Source organism: Sinocyclocheilus anshuiensis, unplaced genomic scaffold, assembly GCF_001515605.1.
Source record: "Sinocyclocheilus anshuiensis isolate Anshui unplaced genomic scaffold, SAMN03320099.WGS_v1.1 scaffold246, whole genome shotgun sequence".
Classification (NCBI taxonomy): Eukaryota; Metazoa; Chordata; class Actinopteri; order Cypriniformes; family Cyprinidae; genus Sinocyclocheilus; species Sinocyclocheilus anshuiensis.
The window spans coordinates 73,927-89,461 of record NW_015542356.1 but is presented as its reverse complement, the minus strand read 5'-3'; the positions used below and the strand labels follow the sequence as shown (position 1 = coordinate 89,461).

The following is a 15,535-nucleotide window of genomic DNA, read 5'->3' as shown; positions in this document are numbered from 1 at the left end:
TGGTATTGTAGTACTTTTAAAGTTTTCTCACTGGTGAATGACACATGATGTAGCCCAGCGGTTCCCAATTCCAGTCCTCGCGCCCCCCGCTCTGCATATTTTGCTTGTCTCGCTTAGTTAACACACCCGAGTCAGATAACCAGCTCGTTAAAAGTGAGCTACGTGCATGAACTGTGTTCCGATCGGTATGATCCCTACACAGTGTTTATTGATCCCTACACAGTGTTTATTGCTCCCTACTCCCTGAGCGGGGAAAATCCGTTCACGTTTACTTCACTTCGGAACATTGGCTGGAATTGGGAACCGCTGATGTAGCCTATTAGTAATGTTGTCTCTGATCTGTGAGCGTATATGCGTTCAGGGGGCGTGGCTTTGGACGGCGATTGCAGGGAGGGTGGGACGTTGGCTTTCAGTGCTATCAGGCTAAAGTTAGCATTTTCCAAGATCTCCTACTGCACCTTTAATCATCTATGATGTAATGATGCTAAATCTCAATAACCCAGAAAAGCTACTAAGACAATACAAGGAAGTGACTAACCACATTTGCACACTCATATAGGGCCTGGTCGTACTCGCTCAGAGCCACCAGAAAGATGATGGAAGTAACGTTTTCAAAACAATGGATCCACTTCCGTCTTTCTGACTTTTGGCCTCCAACATCAACCATTCTACAAAAAGAAGAGGTTTTGAATTATAAAATGGGTCACAGTCAGTCATCCATCTTCACACCACCATATAATTAAGAGTTACCTGAATATGACTGTCTGGAGGTCAAAGATGTACTCAATGATGCCTGTGGTTGGAATTCGGACTCTCAGAATATCCTGAACAGTCGGCAAGTAAAAGGATGCAGATATTCTGTCAATGTCATCGAGGTAACTAGTAAACAGAAAAAAATAAATAAAACAGACTTTGAGAAACCACGAAAATTCATTTTTAGTTATTTGTCCAAAGCCCTAAATGGCCACCAAAATTCACCAAACACAAAGGAAAGTTTCAATTTCATATGATAAAGTTATACATATTTTTAATTAATATATCATGCAATATGTCATAAATATTTTTATTTTCTGTAGTAAAATGCTTAATTGTGTGCTGAGGTAAAAAGAGTCTTCTGTTGCATACATTTCTCAGTTCATGAATTCCCTGAATCAAACCACTGACCAGGGATTTGCACTAAAGTCTGAGCTACAGCTACTTTTTTCTTCTAAATTACAGTTTACTTCTAAATTGAAAGTAGAGCTCTTAAAAAAGCAGCAAATTACACAGTGACAGTATACAGGTGCATCTCAATAAATTAGAATGTCGTGGAAAAGTTCATTTATTTCAGTAATTCAACTCAAATTGTGAAACTCGTGTATTAAATAAATTCAATGCACACAGACTGAAGTAGTTTAAGTCTTTGGTTCTTTTAATTGTGATGATTTTGGCTCACATTTAACAAAAACCCACCAATTCACTATCTCAACAAATTAGAATACTTCATAAGACCAATAAAAAAAAAAATTTAGTGAATTGTTGGCCTTCTGGAAAGTATGTTCATTTACTGTACATGTACTCAATACTTGGTAGGGGCTCCTTTTGCTTTAATTACTGCCTCAATTCGGCGTGGCATGGAGGTGATCAGTTTGTGGCACTGCTGAGGTGGTATGGAAGCCCAGGTTTCTTTGACAGTGGCCTTCAGCTCATCTGCATTTTTTGGTCTCTTGTTTCTCATTTTCCTCTTGACAATACCCCATAGAATTCTTGAATCGATTTTGCTTGACAATCCTTATAAGGCTGCGGTTCTCTCGGTTGGTTGTGCATCTTTTTCTTCCACACTTTTTCCTTCCACTCAACTTTCTGTTAACATGCTTGGATACAGCACTCTGTGAACAGCCAGCTTCTTTGGCAATGAATGTTTCTGGCTTACCCTCCTTGTGAAGGGTGTCAATGATTGTCTTCTGGACAACTGTCAGATCAGCAGTCTTCCCCATGATGGTGTAGCCTAGTGAACCAAACTGAGAGACCATTTTGAAGGCTCAGGAAACCTTTGCAGGTGTTTTGAGTTGATTAGCTGATTGGCATGTCACCATATTCTAATTTGTTGAGATAGTGAATTGGTGGGTTTTTGTTAAATGTGAGCCAAAATCATCACAATTAAAAGAACCAAAGACTTAAACTACTTCAGTCTGTGTGCATTGAATTTATTTAATACACGAGTTTCACAATTTGAGTTGAATTACTGAAATAAATGAACTTTCCCACGACATTCTAATTTATTGAGATGCACCTGTAAGTTGGTAATAAAATGTGTATATATACACACACTACTGTTCAAAAGTTTGGGATCAGTAAAATTTGTAATGTTTTTTAAAGACGTTTCTAATGCTCATCATGGCTGTATCAAAAAATAGAGAGAACAAAAGTAATTTTGTGAAATATTATTGCAATTTAAAAGAACAATTTTATTATACTTTAAAATATAATTTATTCCTGTGAAGCAAAGCTGAATTTTCAGCATAATTACTCCAGTCTTTAGTGTCACATGATCCTACAGAAATCATTTTAATATGCTGATTTATAATCAATGTTGGAAACATTTGTGCTTCTTAACATTTTGTGGGGCCTGTGATACTTTTTCAGGATTCTTTGATAAGTAAAAAGTTATAAAAGCACACCATGTATTCAAAATAGAAAGTTTGTCTTACAATATACACTACTATTCAAAAGTCTGGGGTCAGTAAATGCGTTCTTTCTTTTTTCAAGATATTAATCCTTTTATTCAGCGAGGATGTGTTAAATGGATAAAAAAGTGATAGTAAAGACTTATATTGTTAGAAAAGGTTTCTATTTTGAATAAATGTTATTTTTAACTTTTTATTTATAAAAGAAAAAAGTATCACATGTTCCAAAAAATTATTAGCACAACAGTTTCAACACTGATAATAAATCAGCATATTAGAATGATTTATGAAGAATTATGTGACACTGAAGATTGGAGTAATGACAGATGAAAATTCAGTGCTGCATCACAGAAATAAAAAGTAAAGTATATTAAATATATATATTTTTAAAGTAATATATATATATATATATATGTGTGTGTGTGTGTGTGTGTGTGATATTAGTGCTGTCAAACAATTAATCAAGATTAATCGCATCCAAAATAAAAGTTTTTGTTTATGAGTGTGTACTTTGTGTATATTTATTATTATTTATATATAATATAAAATATAATTATATAAATATATAAATGTATATACATGTAATTATTTTCAAAATATAGGATGAGGTGTTGTGTATTTATATATAAATAAATATTTATATGTATTTATATATATATAAATTTATCTAAATAAACACAGTACACATTTTTGGTATGAGGTGTTTGTGCTGATATGCTTGTTAGGTTTTCACCAAACGTGCTGCAGTGCATTATGGCCAAACATCTCCACTTTGGTCTTGTCTGTTCAAAGGACATTGTTCTAGAAGTCTTATGGTTTGTTTAGATGCAACTTTGCAAACCTAAACTGCGCTGCCATGCTTTTGTAGATAGGCTTTTTTTCTGGCAAGCCTTCTTAACATGCCATACTTGTCCCATATTTTATTAATTGTACTATAATGAACTTTATCATTTCACATGTTAGCTGAGGCCCATAGAGTCTGCGGTGTAGTTCTTGGGTTGTCTGCCATTTCTCTGAGCATTACACGATCTGATCTTGGGGTGAATTTGCTGAGACGTCCACTCCTGGGAGGATTGGTGTCTGTTTTGAATGTCTTCCACTTGTGAACAATCTTCCTCACTGTAGAATGATGGACTTCAGATTGTCGGGAAATGGCCGTGTCACTCAGATTGATTGCAGCAACAATTGCTTCTTTAAGATTATTGAAACTTACTCACTGTAGAATAATGGACTTCATATTGTTTGGAAATGGCCATATTACTCTTCCCAGATTGGTTGCAGCAAAAATTGCTTCTCTAAGATCATTGCTCATGTCTTGCCTTTTTGGCATTGTGTTAACACACACCTGAAGGCTCCAGACCAGCAAACTGCCAAAACATCTGCTTTTATAGAGGTGCTCACACTTGCTGATGATCAGTTAATCAAAGGCATTTGATTAGCAGTATATATACACACTTTGGCCCTTGCATAAAGTTATTACAGTCAAGTCAGAGAGCAAATGTGCAAAATATATACAGTATATATAAAAAAGAATAATACCAGGTTCACATGTGATGCGAAATATTGTTATAGGGTCACATATAAGTTTTAACTTAACAAAAATAATAATTACCACTTTCTGGCACTATTGGATTTATTTATCATTTATTTATTTATATTTTATTTATTAATTTAAGTGACAACATGACATGTAGGCCAAGTATGGTAACCTATACTTGGAATTTGTGCTCTGCATTTAAACACACACTCTCTCTCTCACACACACACACACACACACACACACACACACACACACACACACACACACAGCCGGAGCAGTGCAGCGGTGCCCGGGAGTAATTAGGGGTTCAATGCCTTGCTCATGGGCACCTAAGTCATGGGTAATAAGTATGGATGAGAGCGCTGTTCATTCACTCCCCATATTCACATGCCATAGTATGCAATGATTACCATACTCAGATACAACCGTATTAACTTGGTATTCCAAAAAAATACAAAAAACACACACACACATTGCATTATCATGGTGCCCTATTGAAAATGTGGTATATACTACAATAGTACTTTTTGTCAGTGTGAAAAATTAAATCTTCAGTGCACTTACTATTTGGTCGAGTCTGATAACTGGAACTCTCTCCTGCGTTCAAAGCATTTCTGCAGACCTTGGTCTTTCCACACACTCTTGATGGCTTCAGCATGTTTAGGCTCCAGTGACTGTACTGTTTCGGGGATCACACTGTTAAGCATTGCAGCATGTGTCTACAACACACACAGATACGATTTTAGTTATGAGGAGAGCTAAGATATTTAACATGTCTAATAAAACATATGCTTTCTCTCAGAATTCCTGGTGCATACTTTGTTTTTTCCATCAACAAAAGGAATGTTTAGGTGCTCCATGGCTTGAAGCAGGTTGTGAATGGAAGCAAAGATATTCTGGAACACCAGCTTGGCATAGGCCCTCCTGTCCTCCTCTGTGTAGCCCCTGCCATGAATGATTCTCATCTGCTTGATGAAAGTACTCTTCCCGCTCTCCCCTGTGCCTGTCGAAGGACATGGAAAGTTTTTGCTGTGAGATATTGTGCATTACTGTGTAGCTATATGAAAAGTTTCATTTGAGAGGTCTTACCATTAGTACTGAGACCAAAAATTTAAATTCTATCATTTACTTGCACTCCTGTAAGTAACTTACCTTACTCACTTAAACCTTCTTTTACAGCTTTGTTTCGTCACAATCCAGTTTCATTGTATTGAAAAGAATAGCCTGGACTAAGTGACTCTTTTTGCGTTTCTTTGCATTTGTATGCGCTCCAAACAGCGTTAGGGTGAGTAAATAATGACAGATTCTTATTTTTTGCATGAATATTCACTTTAATACCAAAGGTAAAGCTTCAAAGACCACTGCAGTATTGCTGCAGCTTTTTTTTCCATCTCAGTTCTCAACTTGGCCTTATAAGGACTGATTACATTGATCTGACATTTTTTTCATACGTCCTTCATGTAGACAATATTCCTGTTCTGGTGGAATCTGAAAGTGCTGTATATGTTATTGAGCTGAAAAATGATAGGCCTACTAGAGCTACATTTGAATTTGTCTCATAAATCCTGAAGTTTGCATTATTGATTCCGATCCGATTCTAATAATCATCTCTCAGCCACAGTTTATGCTTATTTTTGGAAACACACAGAGACCTGACAAAGGACACCTAGTATGGATTTTCTAATTTGCATGTTTGCTTTAGGATATGAACATTGTGATTGTGTGATCAGAATGATCTGCCAGTAAGGTGTGAATGGTTTGAATATGATTTGTTTTAATATGAAACCATAGTTAAACAACTATATTTAGAAACTATCATTTAACAAAGTAATCTATACACTACAATACAATTACTTGTTTAATAACTTGTAAATGAGATTGTTGTGATAAGTATTGCTGATTATTGATGAATGTTTTATTTTTGTGTCTCTCTTTGTGGTCAAGTCACCTTTATTTATATAGCGCTTTTAACAATACAGATTTTAGGGGGGCGTGGCAGAGTCTTAACTTTGATAAAGAATATCTCTTTGGTTTTGAGACTTTAGTCTTTGCAACTTCAGGGATCTTATCTATGCACAATCCAGCTTGTAACACTCCAAAGAGAAAGGAAAACTTGAAATCGCATCATATGACCCCTTTAAATAGGAAAATAGTGTGTCGATAATGCCAAAGGACAATAGTAAACAGTCAAATTCTCAGTTAAAGTCTGTTCATCATTGATTCAGTGATGTCTTCGTCCAGCTCAGTTCAGTTCAAATAATATCTGTGCAATCAAGTCGACGATCATAAAAAGCGTATTTTGCTTCAAAACTGAATAGTAGAGAAAACCACACAGAACACCAAACTCAGTCTCTTGAGTTTGATAACACGTAACCAAGTATGATGCCACATACACCCACACAAAAATAATTTTGACATTGCAGTGCTGGATGTAAATGATTGTATCTATTACATGCCAGACAGGTCTGACAATCGGCAGTTTTGCTAAAAGGGGGGAGATTTTTATCATGGTTAAAACAAGGAAACACATAAGCTCAATCATCTGTTCTTCTATTAAACTGGCATTGACTCAGCTGATTAGAAACAAACTTAACCTAAAATATAGTGTAAAATGCATAAGTACATATCAAGGAAAACATAAACGAACTGAAACACATAAATAACTGCTTATGTTCGAGATGATGCAAGTACACGTATAGGACATGATGGAGCTGATCCTATCAGTAGATCCTACGATAGGAATTCACACATTGTTCCTGTTTGCATGTTTTTTGCAAATATCTTGACATGCTTACTTGCATTTTAGTTTCATTAAGAACAGAAAAATAATGCTGTGCTGTGTGAGAATGAATGACTTTCCATTGACATCCTTTTGCATAGATTTGCATGTGACCGCTAACAGTCAGAGGAAACGTCATCTAAACATTTGAAGTGTGAATTCTGTGAGCCTTATAATTATTGTATAAAAACTTTAGTGCATATCATCTGGCAACTGAATTGTTTTATATTTTAATGTCAATAAATGACTGATGCTGAACAACTTATTTACACTGACCATTACAAATTTTCAGGTGTCACTAAAAACATAGAAATCTACATAGCTAAAATAAAACAAACAAACAAAAATGAAAAGTACATACCTAAAAGCAAAAGTTTCAGTTGTCGGGATGAATCCCGCTTGTCCATCTTAAGCTGTCTCTCAATTTCTTGGTGAATCCTGATGCTTTCTCTGTCTTCCCCCGACAAGCAGCAGTCCCCCATCCTGAACAGCTTGAACCTTCTCCAGTACTTTGCAGTTAACACATTCATCAATCACTCACCCACCAGTGTTAAAAACCCGTCTTCAAAAAGCCTATTGAAACACGCCTACCTCAGGACTAGCCTGATGTACTGTCATTTACAGGTATAGTTTCTTCCTTGTTCAATGGATGGGGTGGGTTGTGTCACATAAGGCATAGTTTCCCTTTTCCTCTGCACCAGTCTCAATTGCTCACAAACAGGAAAAATCATGAATGGAACTGAAGAATGCCATTTTAAAACTGTAAATTGTGTAACATTCTCCTGTGGAACACACAATTTTTGAAGAAAGTTTAATCCAACAGTTTTGGTACCCATTGACTTCCATTGTATCAACGAACAAACAAACAAATAAGAAAGAAAGAAAGAACCAATCTTTAAAAATCTCTCTCTTTTTTATGTTCCACAGAAGAAAGAATGTTGTACAGTTTTGGCATGGCATGAGGGTGAGTAATTTATTTAACCTGTAATATTATTTTCTTCTTGTGCACCTTGTCCAGGACTGGAGATCATGATGCATACAAGGAACTTATTGTAGCATTACACCTCTTGCTCAAAATGCCACTAAACAAAACTGGTTTGTTGACTGATTTTAGAGGGGTTTTGGGCACTTTTTAGATGGTCAGATTGATCCCAGCTTATTAACATTTTAAGAACTTTTATCACATTTGAAACTGCCAGAGGCAGAGAAGATGCTATAGCATACCAGACGGTTATACGTGAATGTGAATAGAGTTCATGTCCTCATTTAATCATTTCAGTCAATGAGCTTAAACCACTTGCTTGGCCAAGGATGTGCAAATATCACCCAGACAATCAGATCTTGCACATCCAAATGTAATGATGATCCAAATGTAGTGATGTAAAAATATATCAGTGTGATAATGATATTTTAAAATACTGATTATGAAATTTAGCAATCAATTATAATGCATTAATTATGCCCAAAGTGTTAACAGCCATTACATGTGCTCTAACAACAAAATAAGAGCTGTGGGAACAAGTGTGCTCTCTATTAAGAAGGTTAACACACAATAACTTTATTTTTTAAATATCGTTTTAAAGGGGTCATATTATGCGATTTCAAGTTTTCCTTTCTCTTTGGAGTGTTACAAGCTGATTGTGCATAGATAAGATCCCTGAAGTTGCAAAGACTAAAGTCTCAAAACCAAAGAGATATTGAGAGAGAGAGAGAGAGAGAAAGAAAGAGAGAGAGAGAGAGCGCGAGAGAGAGAGAGAGAGAGAGCACGAGAGACTTTTGACTTTTAAGGTCTCTTTATTACAAAAAATGTAAAAATTTAAATTGACATCAAAAGAGAAAAAATAATACATTTTTTGGCGCAAATTTATAAAACAAACATTACTCAAATATAAATTTGCAAACCTTCATCAGAGTCAACTTCACAAATGCATTGATTAACTTCCCATTTATATTTGAACATCTGCAGATCATTTATCAACTTATAATAACTATACTCTATACTAATACGGGATTTTATTAATCCCTTCAGTATTGAAATAGCATCAGTTGATCCTTTATCATTCAATTTACTTTTTCTTGACAACCATATAGCCATCTTTGCTTGCCCAAATAAGAAGTTTAATAAAACATGACTCCTCATTTTACTTCTGCTGTACTTTGGCCCAAAAATAAACCTTGCAGGTGCAAATAATTCCCCCAGGTTTTGACACCACTCTTCCATTTTATAAAATAATGGTTGTAATCTCCCACAATTAAAAAATAAATGGAAGACAGTCTCTTGTGCTCCACAAAAAGGACAGCCCTCCTCAACCAGTGGATCGAGGTGTGCTCTGTGTCTGTTTGTGGCTATTATACCATGCACAATCCTCCATTGTAGGTCTCCAGTTCTTTTCTCAATGGGAGGTTTGTACAAGGTCCTCCAGCAACCTTTAGGGGAAACGCTCGACCCAAAAATCTCTTGCCATTTAGACTCTCTCACATTCTGAAGCTGAAGAAGATGTGACACCTTTACACACAGTACATAAATAGCTTTCTTTCCAGCATTTCTAAAATTATGGTAAGGGGCGTTACATTTCCGACGAGTGCTTGCGGTGTTCGGCCAATCACAATGCACTGGGTCAGCTGGCTAATCAGAGCAGACTGCGCTTGTCGGAAGGAGGGACTTTGTAGAAAACGAAGCGTTTGAGAGAGGCGGGGCATAGAGGACCTACAATAATGTACAGTATTTGAAAAATAATGTGTTTTTTGAACATTAAAGCATTCTGTTACACCAAATACACAAAATAATGATCTTTAAAAAAGCATCATATGACCCCTTTAAACAGCATTTTCATCTTTTTTTTTTTTTTACGAAATATCTAAGGTAGTGAAACTTGCTGGAAATCAACATCCTGGACATCCAGGGCCAAAATATATAATATGCTAAATGCATAACAAAGGCATTTTTTTTCAATTGTAATATCAAACCTGCAGCTAAACTTTTTTTTTTTTTTTTTTTTTTTTTTATAGTTTTGTATTATATATTACATTTATTTCATTCAACCATATTTAGAAAATAACAATGACATGTACGCACCAAAAATGATCGAATTATAAATGAATGAATAAATTAATATAAATACATTTATGAATAAATATTAAACATATACATTAGCAGACCTTCTGTTGATAAAAGTGGCATTCATTTGTTGTCATTATAGCTAAAATAGCTTTAAATACATTTCGTGAGTTAACTGCATGTCATGTTACACAGAATTGCATGCTACGTTACACATGTGGAATATTTCTCTCATTACATCCCCCAAAATGAAATTATAAGGAACAAAATGTATGTGCATGTGATTATGTTTTCTGATAGAAACAGACTGGCTCGTCTAGTATACGATGCTACGAGTGACCTAATGACGCTGTTCGCCACAAACATGCAGGAAAACAAACCTGCTAAATATTTATTTATTGCCAAAGAGGAAAAAACTAAACTTATAGTATATACTTATAGGAAATATATACCTAAAGCAATACAAAATACAACTTCATGGCTATTAAGAGATATCTGTGGCAGTTCCCGGTGCTTCAGAAAATTATACTGTTTCTGTGTTTTAAAGCAGTAGATGGTTTTGTAAATATAAAAATCAAATATAAATTTGAAAATAAAAACGTCTGAACAAAATTCTGCTGTGGCGTCTGGCTGTATATTTAAGAGTGTAAGGTGTCTTGCGTCACAGCACACTTATGCAACGTTTTTGGGATGGAATGAGGAAGTATGAACAAAAACAGGCTATTAAATTGCATAAATAGCAGCTCAAGACCAGTACAGAACATATTAAACTATTAAACTTAAAAGAAATGTCTGTAAAATTAATGCATAATGTTCTGATAGATAACGGATAAGAGATAAGGTTTTTTCTTATAGTGCAGGTTTTTAATCACATTCAAATATAATATAATTTCCTTTGATATTCGTTTATTATCTGATGCAAACCATCACAAAATTTGGTTCAATACCATTTTAATAGTTCAGTTTGGAATTATGTTTAAAAATATGATGAAGACACAAATGTAACTGTACACAAGTATTTTTGTACTGGATTTCGATAATTGAAATATCAAAAATTGACACTGAAATAGTAAATTAACACGTTATGCTTTTATTAAAATTCATAGCTGACACACGTTCACAACAAAAAATGACCAAGGCCAAAATTATAAGTGGGGAATTTGTACTCATTTGTACTTCTGGGATCCTTTGTACTTCTGCTACTATCATGTAAAGAAAAGCACTGCACAGGGACTGTTGACATAATGCACACATTCCAAAATAAATCACTCACACAGGTAGAACAAAACAAAAAGTCTTCATAACAGCTGAAAGATAAAAAGATCAGAAAAGACGAGCAGCTGAGATAACTATTGAATGAAATCTTAAGCTACAATTTGTCATTGTCACTACATCATCATAAACAATAATTATTCACATTTCAGATCAAAACTTTGCTGAACTGTCCACACATTTTGGTTTAATTATACATGTTGCTTTTGCATTCTAAGTGACAAATTTCAGTAAGCCTGCAGAATATATTTTCATTTAAACAGCTGAAGAAGTTATCGGTAGTTGTAGCTCTCATCGTCATATTCTAACTCATCCTCCTGCTCGTCTCCCAGCTGCCCATATCTGAATTTGCGATACACAGTGCCGTCCTGTCCCATGTACACAATATCTTCGTCTTCATCATCTTCATCTTCATCATCCCGATTCCCCTTCTGATCACCGAGGTCCACCAGCTGCGACTCACGGAACCGTCCAGAACTAGAGCTTGCTTGACCACCGTAGGCAGAGGTGGATGATGATGTGCCTCTGTAGAAGCTGTCTCTGCCACCACCGTTGCCCAGTTTTTCATACCCACGCGGGACAGCAGGCTCAGGCATGGGTCGTTTGGAAAGAGAACGCTTAATGAGGATGATTACAGCAATCAAGGCCAAAACAAGCAGGATGGAGGCGGTGATGAAGAGTGGCAGGTTTCCTGTATATTCCTCTTCTTCATGATTGCGGAAGGCAAAGTTAGTGCTGAGGACACACTCACCTTTAATAGAAATAAAAGTTTATTCTAAAGCCTCGCACAAAGAATAAAGACAGGACAACTATTATTAGTTCACCCACAAATAAAAATCCAAGCCAGGCTCATTGGAAAAAAAAACCATGCAAATTTTCTGCAAAATATGACTATGCATTTTGCAAGTTTTGCAACACTTTTAAAGTGAAATGTCCAGTGAGTGGTAGTAAAAGCATGTTCAGTTTTATTCTAAACTTATAAGCATCAATCTGGCAAAATGTTATTACTTTGATTGCTGTATGTCACGAGAGTTCGGAAATGCAATGTCCGGCAAGTGGTGCTGAAAGGTTTATGTTCTGGCGATTAAAAATAACGTACTACCTACAATAAACACTACCATAAACCTAACCGATAGTTAAAAAAAAAATGAGGGGAAAACATGCTTTATGTAGCAACCATGCCATTTTAGCTTGCTTCTACAAGCCTTTGAGCTCTTTTATCATGACTCGAGGGACTGCAGTGTGGTACCGGGTGCGCTACTGAGCAAGTTTACTACATCAGCAAAGCCATACATATGGAGCTTGTTATGTGATGCATATGATGAAATGTATTAGTTTACAAATTATGCACCATGATAAAAGTGTTCTGAGGTCAGAGCATTGCAGGGATTTGTGCAAAGGGCTTATTTTGCTTTGAAAGGTGCTCCTAACCACACAAACTATTTGCAAAGGTTTTGAAGCTTCACAAAGCAGTGTTATGAATCACCAGGTAGAGGCATGTTTTCCACTGAGCCTATGTTGTCAATTATGTCACTGATCAACCTGTTCGTGCAGGTAATATTTTGAAGAAGAATTGTCACTTAGTCACAATACCTCTGGTTTCAGTACAGTTACAGCACTCCTGCTGAACTTCAGCTGTGTCTTCCTGTTTTTCGTTGGTGCAGCAGGGCAGACAGCGCCCCTCTGCGGTCAGAATGAACTGTGCTGGGCAGATGGTGCAGTTATGAGGCCTAGGACCTTTGCATTCTAAACAGGACTTATCACATGCCACACACTTATAGCCCTGTTCCTGTAGAGAGAGATCACAAAAGATATCAGGCGACAACATTCATAAAAAAAGGGGTCAAAGTTGATCAGGAAGTAAACATGTTTGAATAGACTGCACAGGAACAGAAGTTTACCTCAGGCTCAGCGTATTCTCCAGTGATACAGGGTGACTCACAAACACCCTGTGTGAGTGTATAACCTGGGTGACATGAGTCACAATCCTCAACACTCTTGCCTGTAAATTTAAATGACATTCCAGCATTTTAGGCTTAAATTATTGAATGGTTAATGGTTAAAAATAGCATTTTAAAGTGTTATATAAAATTGTTATATGCATAAACCATTTAAAAGTTGATTTAATTCCTGAAGAAAATGGCAGGTCAACCTGTAATCACCCCCTTGTAAAAAAAAAAGTTTAGCCTACTTTTAAAACTGCTTTTTATGGAAATAATATACTTGAATGGTTAGAACATGGTTGGGTGCAAATTGAATGTAATGTTTTCTGACACTTAACTGCATGTAATATATTAAATGGAATTAGTTGAACTTAAAAAAAGTACTTGAGTTGAAATTACGATGTGTAAGAACTAAATTGTGTTTAAATTATGTCAGAAAACCCCAAGTATCAGTGAGAAAATATGTTGGACACAGTGGATGCAGCGACTATATTAACAGTAAATTTCTTTTTTTTTTTTTAATCTACAATAAAACTAAGTTGCATGTAGAAAAACATACCACTGTATTGTACAATTATGATAAAATATGTAACAATTTAAAGAAAAAAAAAACCCACACCCAATGCACATCCTTTATTCATCATTTTGTAGAAATAGATGTAAAGTAAATCGCCATCTTACTCCAACCAAAGTGATTTGAACGCACCTGATGTCATAATTACTTCCCAACTTATAAAAACACAAACTTCCCAGGAGGACTCGACTAAGAAGTAACTTAGAAATTACACATAAAGACTTATGGTGCGTACCATAAGTCTTTATGTGTAATTTCTAAGTTACTTTTGTCTTTGAAATATGGTTAAAATGTACTGACAAATGTTCTGACAAACATATATGGTAAACTGTAATTTCATGTATGTGATGTATTTAAATATATTTGTAATTTGTAAGTTACACATTTGTAATGACAAAGTTTAGCATTTAAAATACATTTACTTGATATTGTAAATATAGAATAACACACTACAGCTAAAATTAAAATCAAGTACTTTACAGGTGTTTTAGTAAGTATAGTAAGTCAAGACATCAAAATAAGTGTATTTCTTTAAAGCATTTAAAGCATTTAAAATGCTTTAAAGTAAAACTTTTAATTAAATTAAAAGTGTCTGTGTTGAGAAACATTAAGTCATGAAAGTGTGTTCTCTGTAAGTACAGTAAGTGGCCTATTGCATTATTATTTTATTATCTGCAAGTACAATTTTTTTTTAAATATTCTTTTAAGATTTGAAATACATTCCAAGTGTATATTCAGTACAATCAGGCTCACTTCTGTTTCACAAGAGCCTGTTTAGTGAACTGAAAAAAAAAAATGTCACATGCGTAATTTCTTCCATACTGTACCTGTGCAAGTTCTGCAGCTGAGGTGACAGGCTTCACATGTTTTGTGGTGTATATCATGGTAGTACACTTCAGGACAGTAAGACACACAGCGCCCCTGTTTCCTGATAAACAGCATCCCCTCTCTGCAGCTCACACACCCTTCGGCACTGGCCTGAAGACACTCTCCACAGCTCTCATGACAATGCTCACACATCCTAGAGACAGCTGAGGCATAGTGACTGGAAAAGATTCAATCAAAATTATTTGAAAACAGAAAATGCAATGCAATATATATTAGAAACTAAGAAGCCAGTCCAGTATGACCTAATACTATCTGATTAATCGGCCTAGGTGATATACTGTATGTTTCCTACAGGCATTGAAGTGTTGTAGTTACCCAGAGTGGCATGTGTCCACACATTCCTTGGCGTCTCTGTAGAGGTGAGCTCTGCAGCTCAGGCACTCGTGGCTGTGCCGCCCCATGCAGGTGAGGCAGTTAGGATGACAGGGCTCACAGTGCTGTGTCTCCCCTCTGAAGTATTCATCTGGACACTGATTCACACAGCTGCCATCTGTGGATCAAGTGGAACCTTTGTTTACACTAAAGCCTATGAAATATCATTTGAGTCTCAGGAATTATCAGTATATTTGAACATGTGGAATTACTGTACACATAAGGCTAAAAACGTCTTCATTTGAGATTTCAGTTCAATTTAAATGTCAGTATTATGACATTACCATACGATTAAAGGGGTCATATGATGCTACTAAAAAGAACATTATTTTGTGTATTTGGTGTAATGAAATGTGTTTATGCGATTTAAAGTTAAAAAACACATTATTTTCCACATACTGTACATTATTGTTTCTCCTCTATGCCCCGCCTTTTTGAAACGC

The 15,535-nt window shown here is 35.6% G+C and overlaps 2 protein-coding genes across 2 annotated transcripts in view; both read right to left on the bottom strand.

The window, feature by feature from the left end:
* The window catches only part of LOC107691789 (guanine nucleotide-binding protein subunit alpha-14-like), a 9,917-nt gene extending 2,450 nt beyond the window's left edge, over positions 1–7,467 (bottom strand). The window contains exons 1-5 of the mRNA XM_016490600.1: positions 7,347–7,467; positions 5,025–5,209; positions 4,771–4,925; positions 751–879; positions 539–668 (exon numbers count right to left, since the gene is read on the bottom strand). Of these exons, the coding sequence (XP_016346086.1) occupies positions 539–668; positions 751–879; positions 4,771–4,925; positions 5,025–5,209; positions 7,347–7,467 (720 nt within the window). The remainder of the gene's footprint in view (positions 1–538; positions 669–750; positions 880–4,770; positions 4,926–5,024; positions 5,210–7,346) is intronic.
* A 4,092-nt stretch (positions 7,468–11,559) lies between these two features.
* LOC107691788 (proprotein convertase subtilisin/kexin type 5-like) overlaps positions 11,560–15,535 on the bottom strand; it is a 33,311-nt gene continuing 29,335 nt past the window's right edge. The window contains exons 33-37 of the mRNA XM_016490599.1: positions 15,036–15,210; positions 14,660–14,877; positions 13,217–13,317; positions 12,909–13,104; positions 11,560–12,066 (exon numbers count right to left, since the gene is read on the bottom strand). Coding sequence (XP_016346085.1) covers positions 11,588–12,066; positions 12,909–13,104; positions 13,217–13,317; positions 14,660–14,877; positions 15,036–15,210 — 1,169 coding nt within the window. The 3' untranslated portion in view covers positions 11,560–11,587. The remainder of the gene's footprint in view (positions 12,067–12,908; positions 13,105–13,216; positions 13,318–14,659; positions 14,878–15,035; positions 15,211–15,535) is intronic.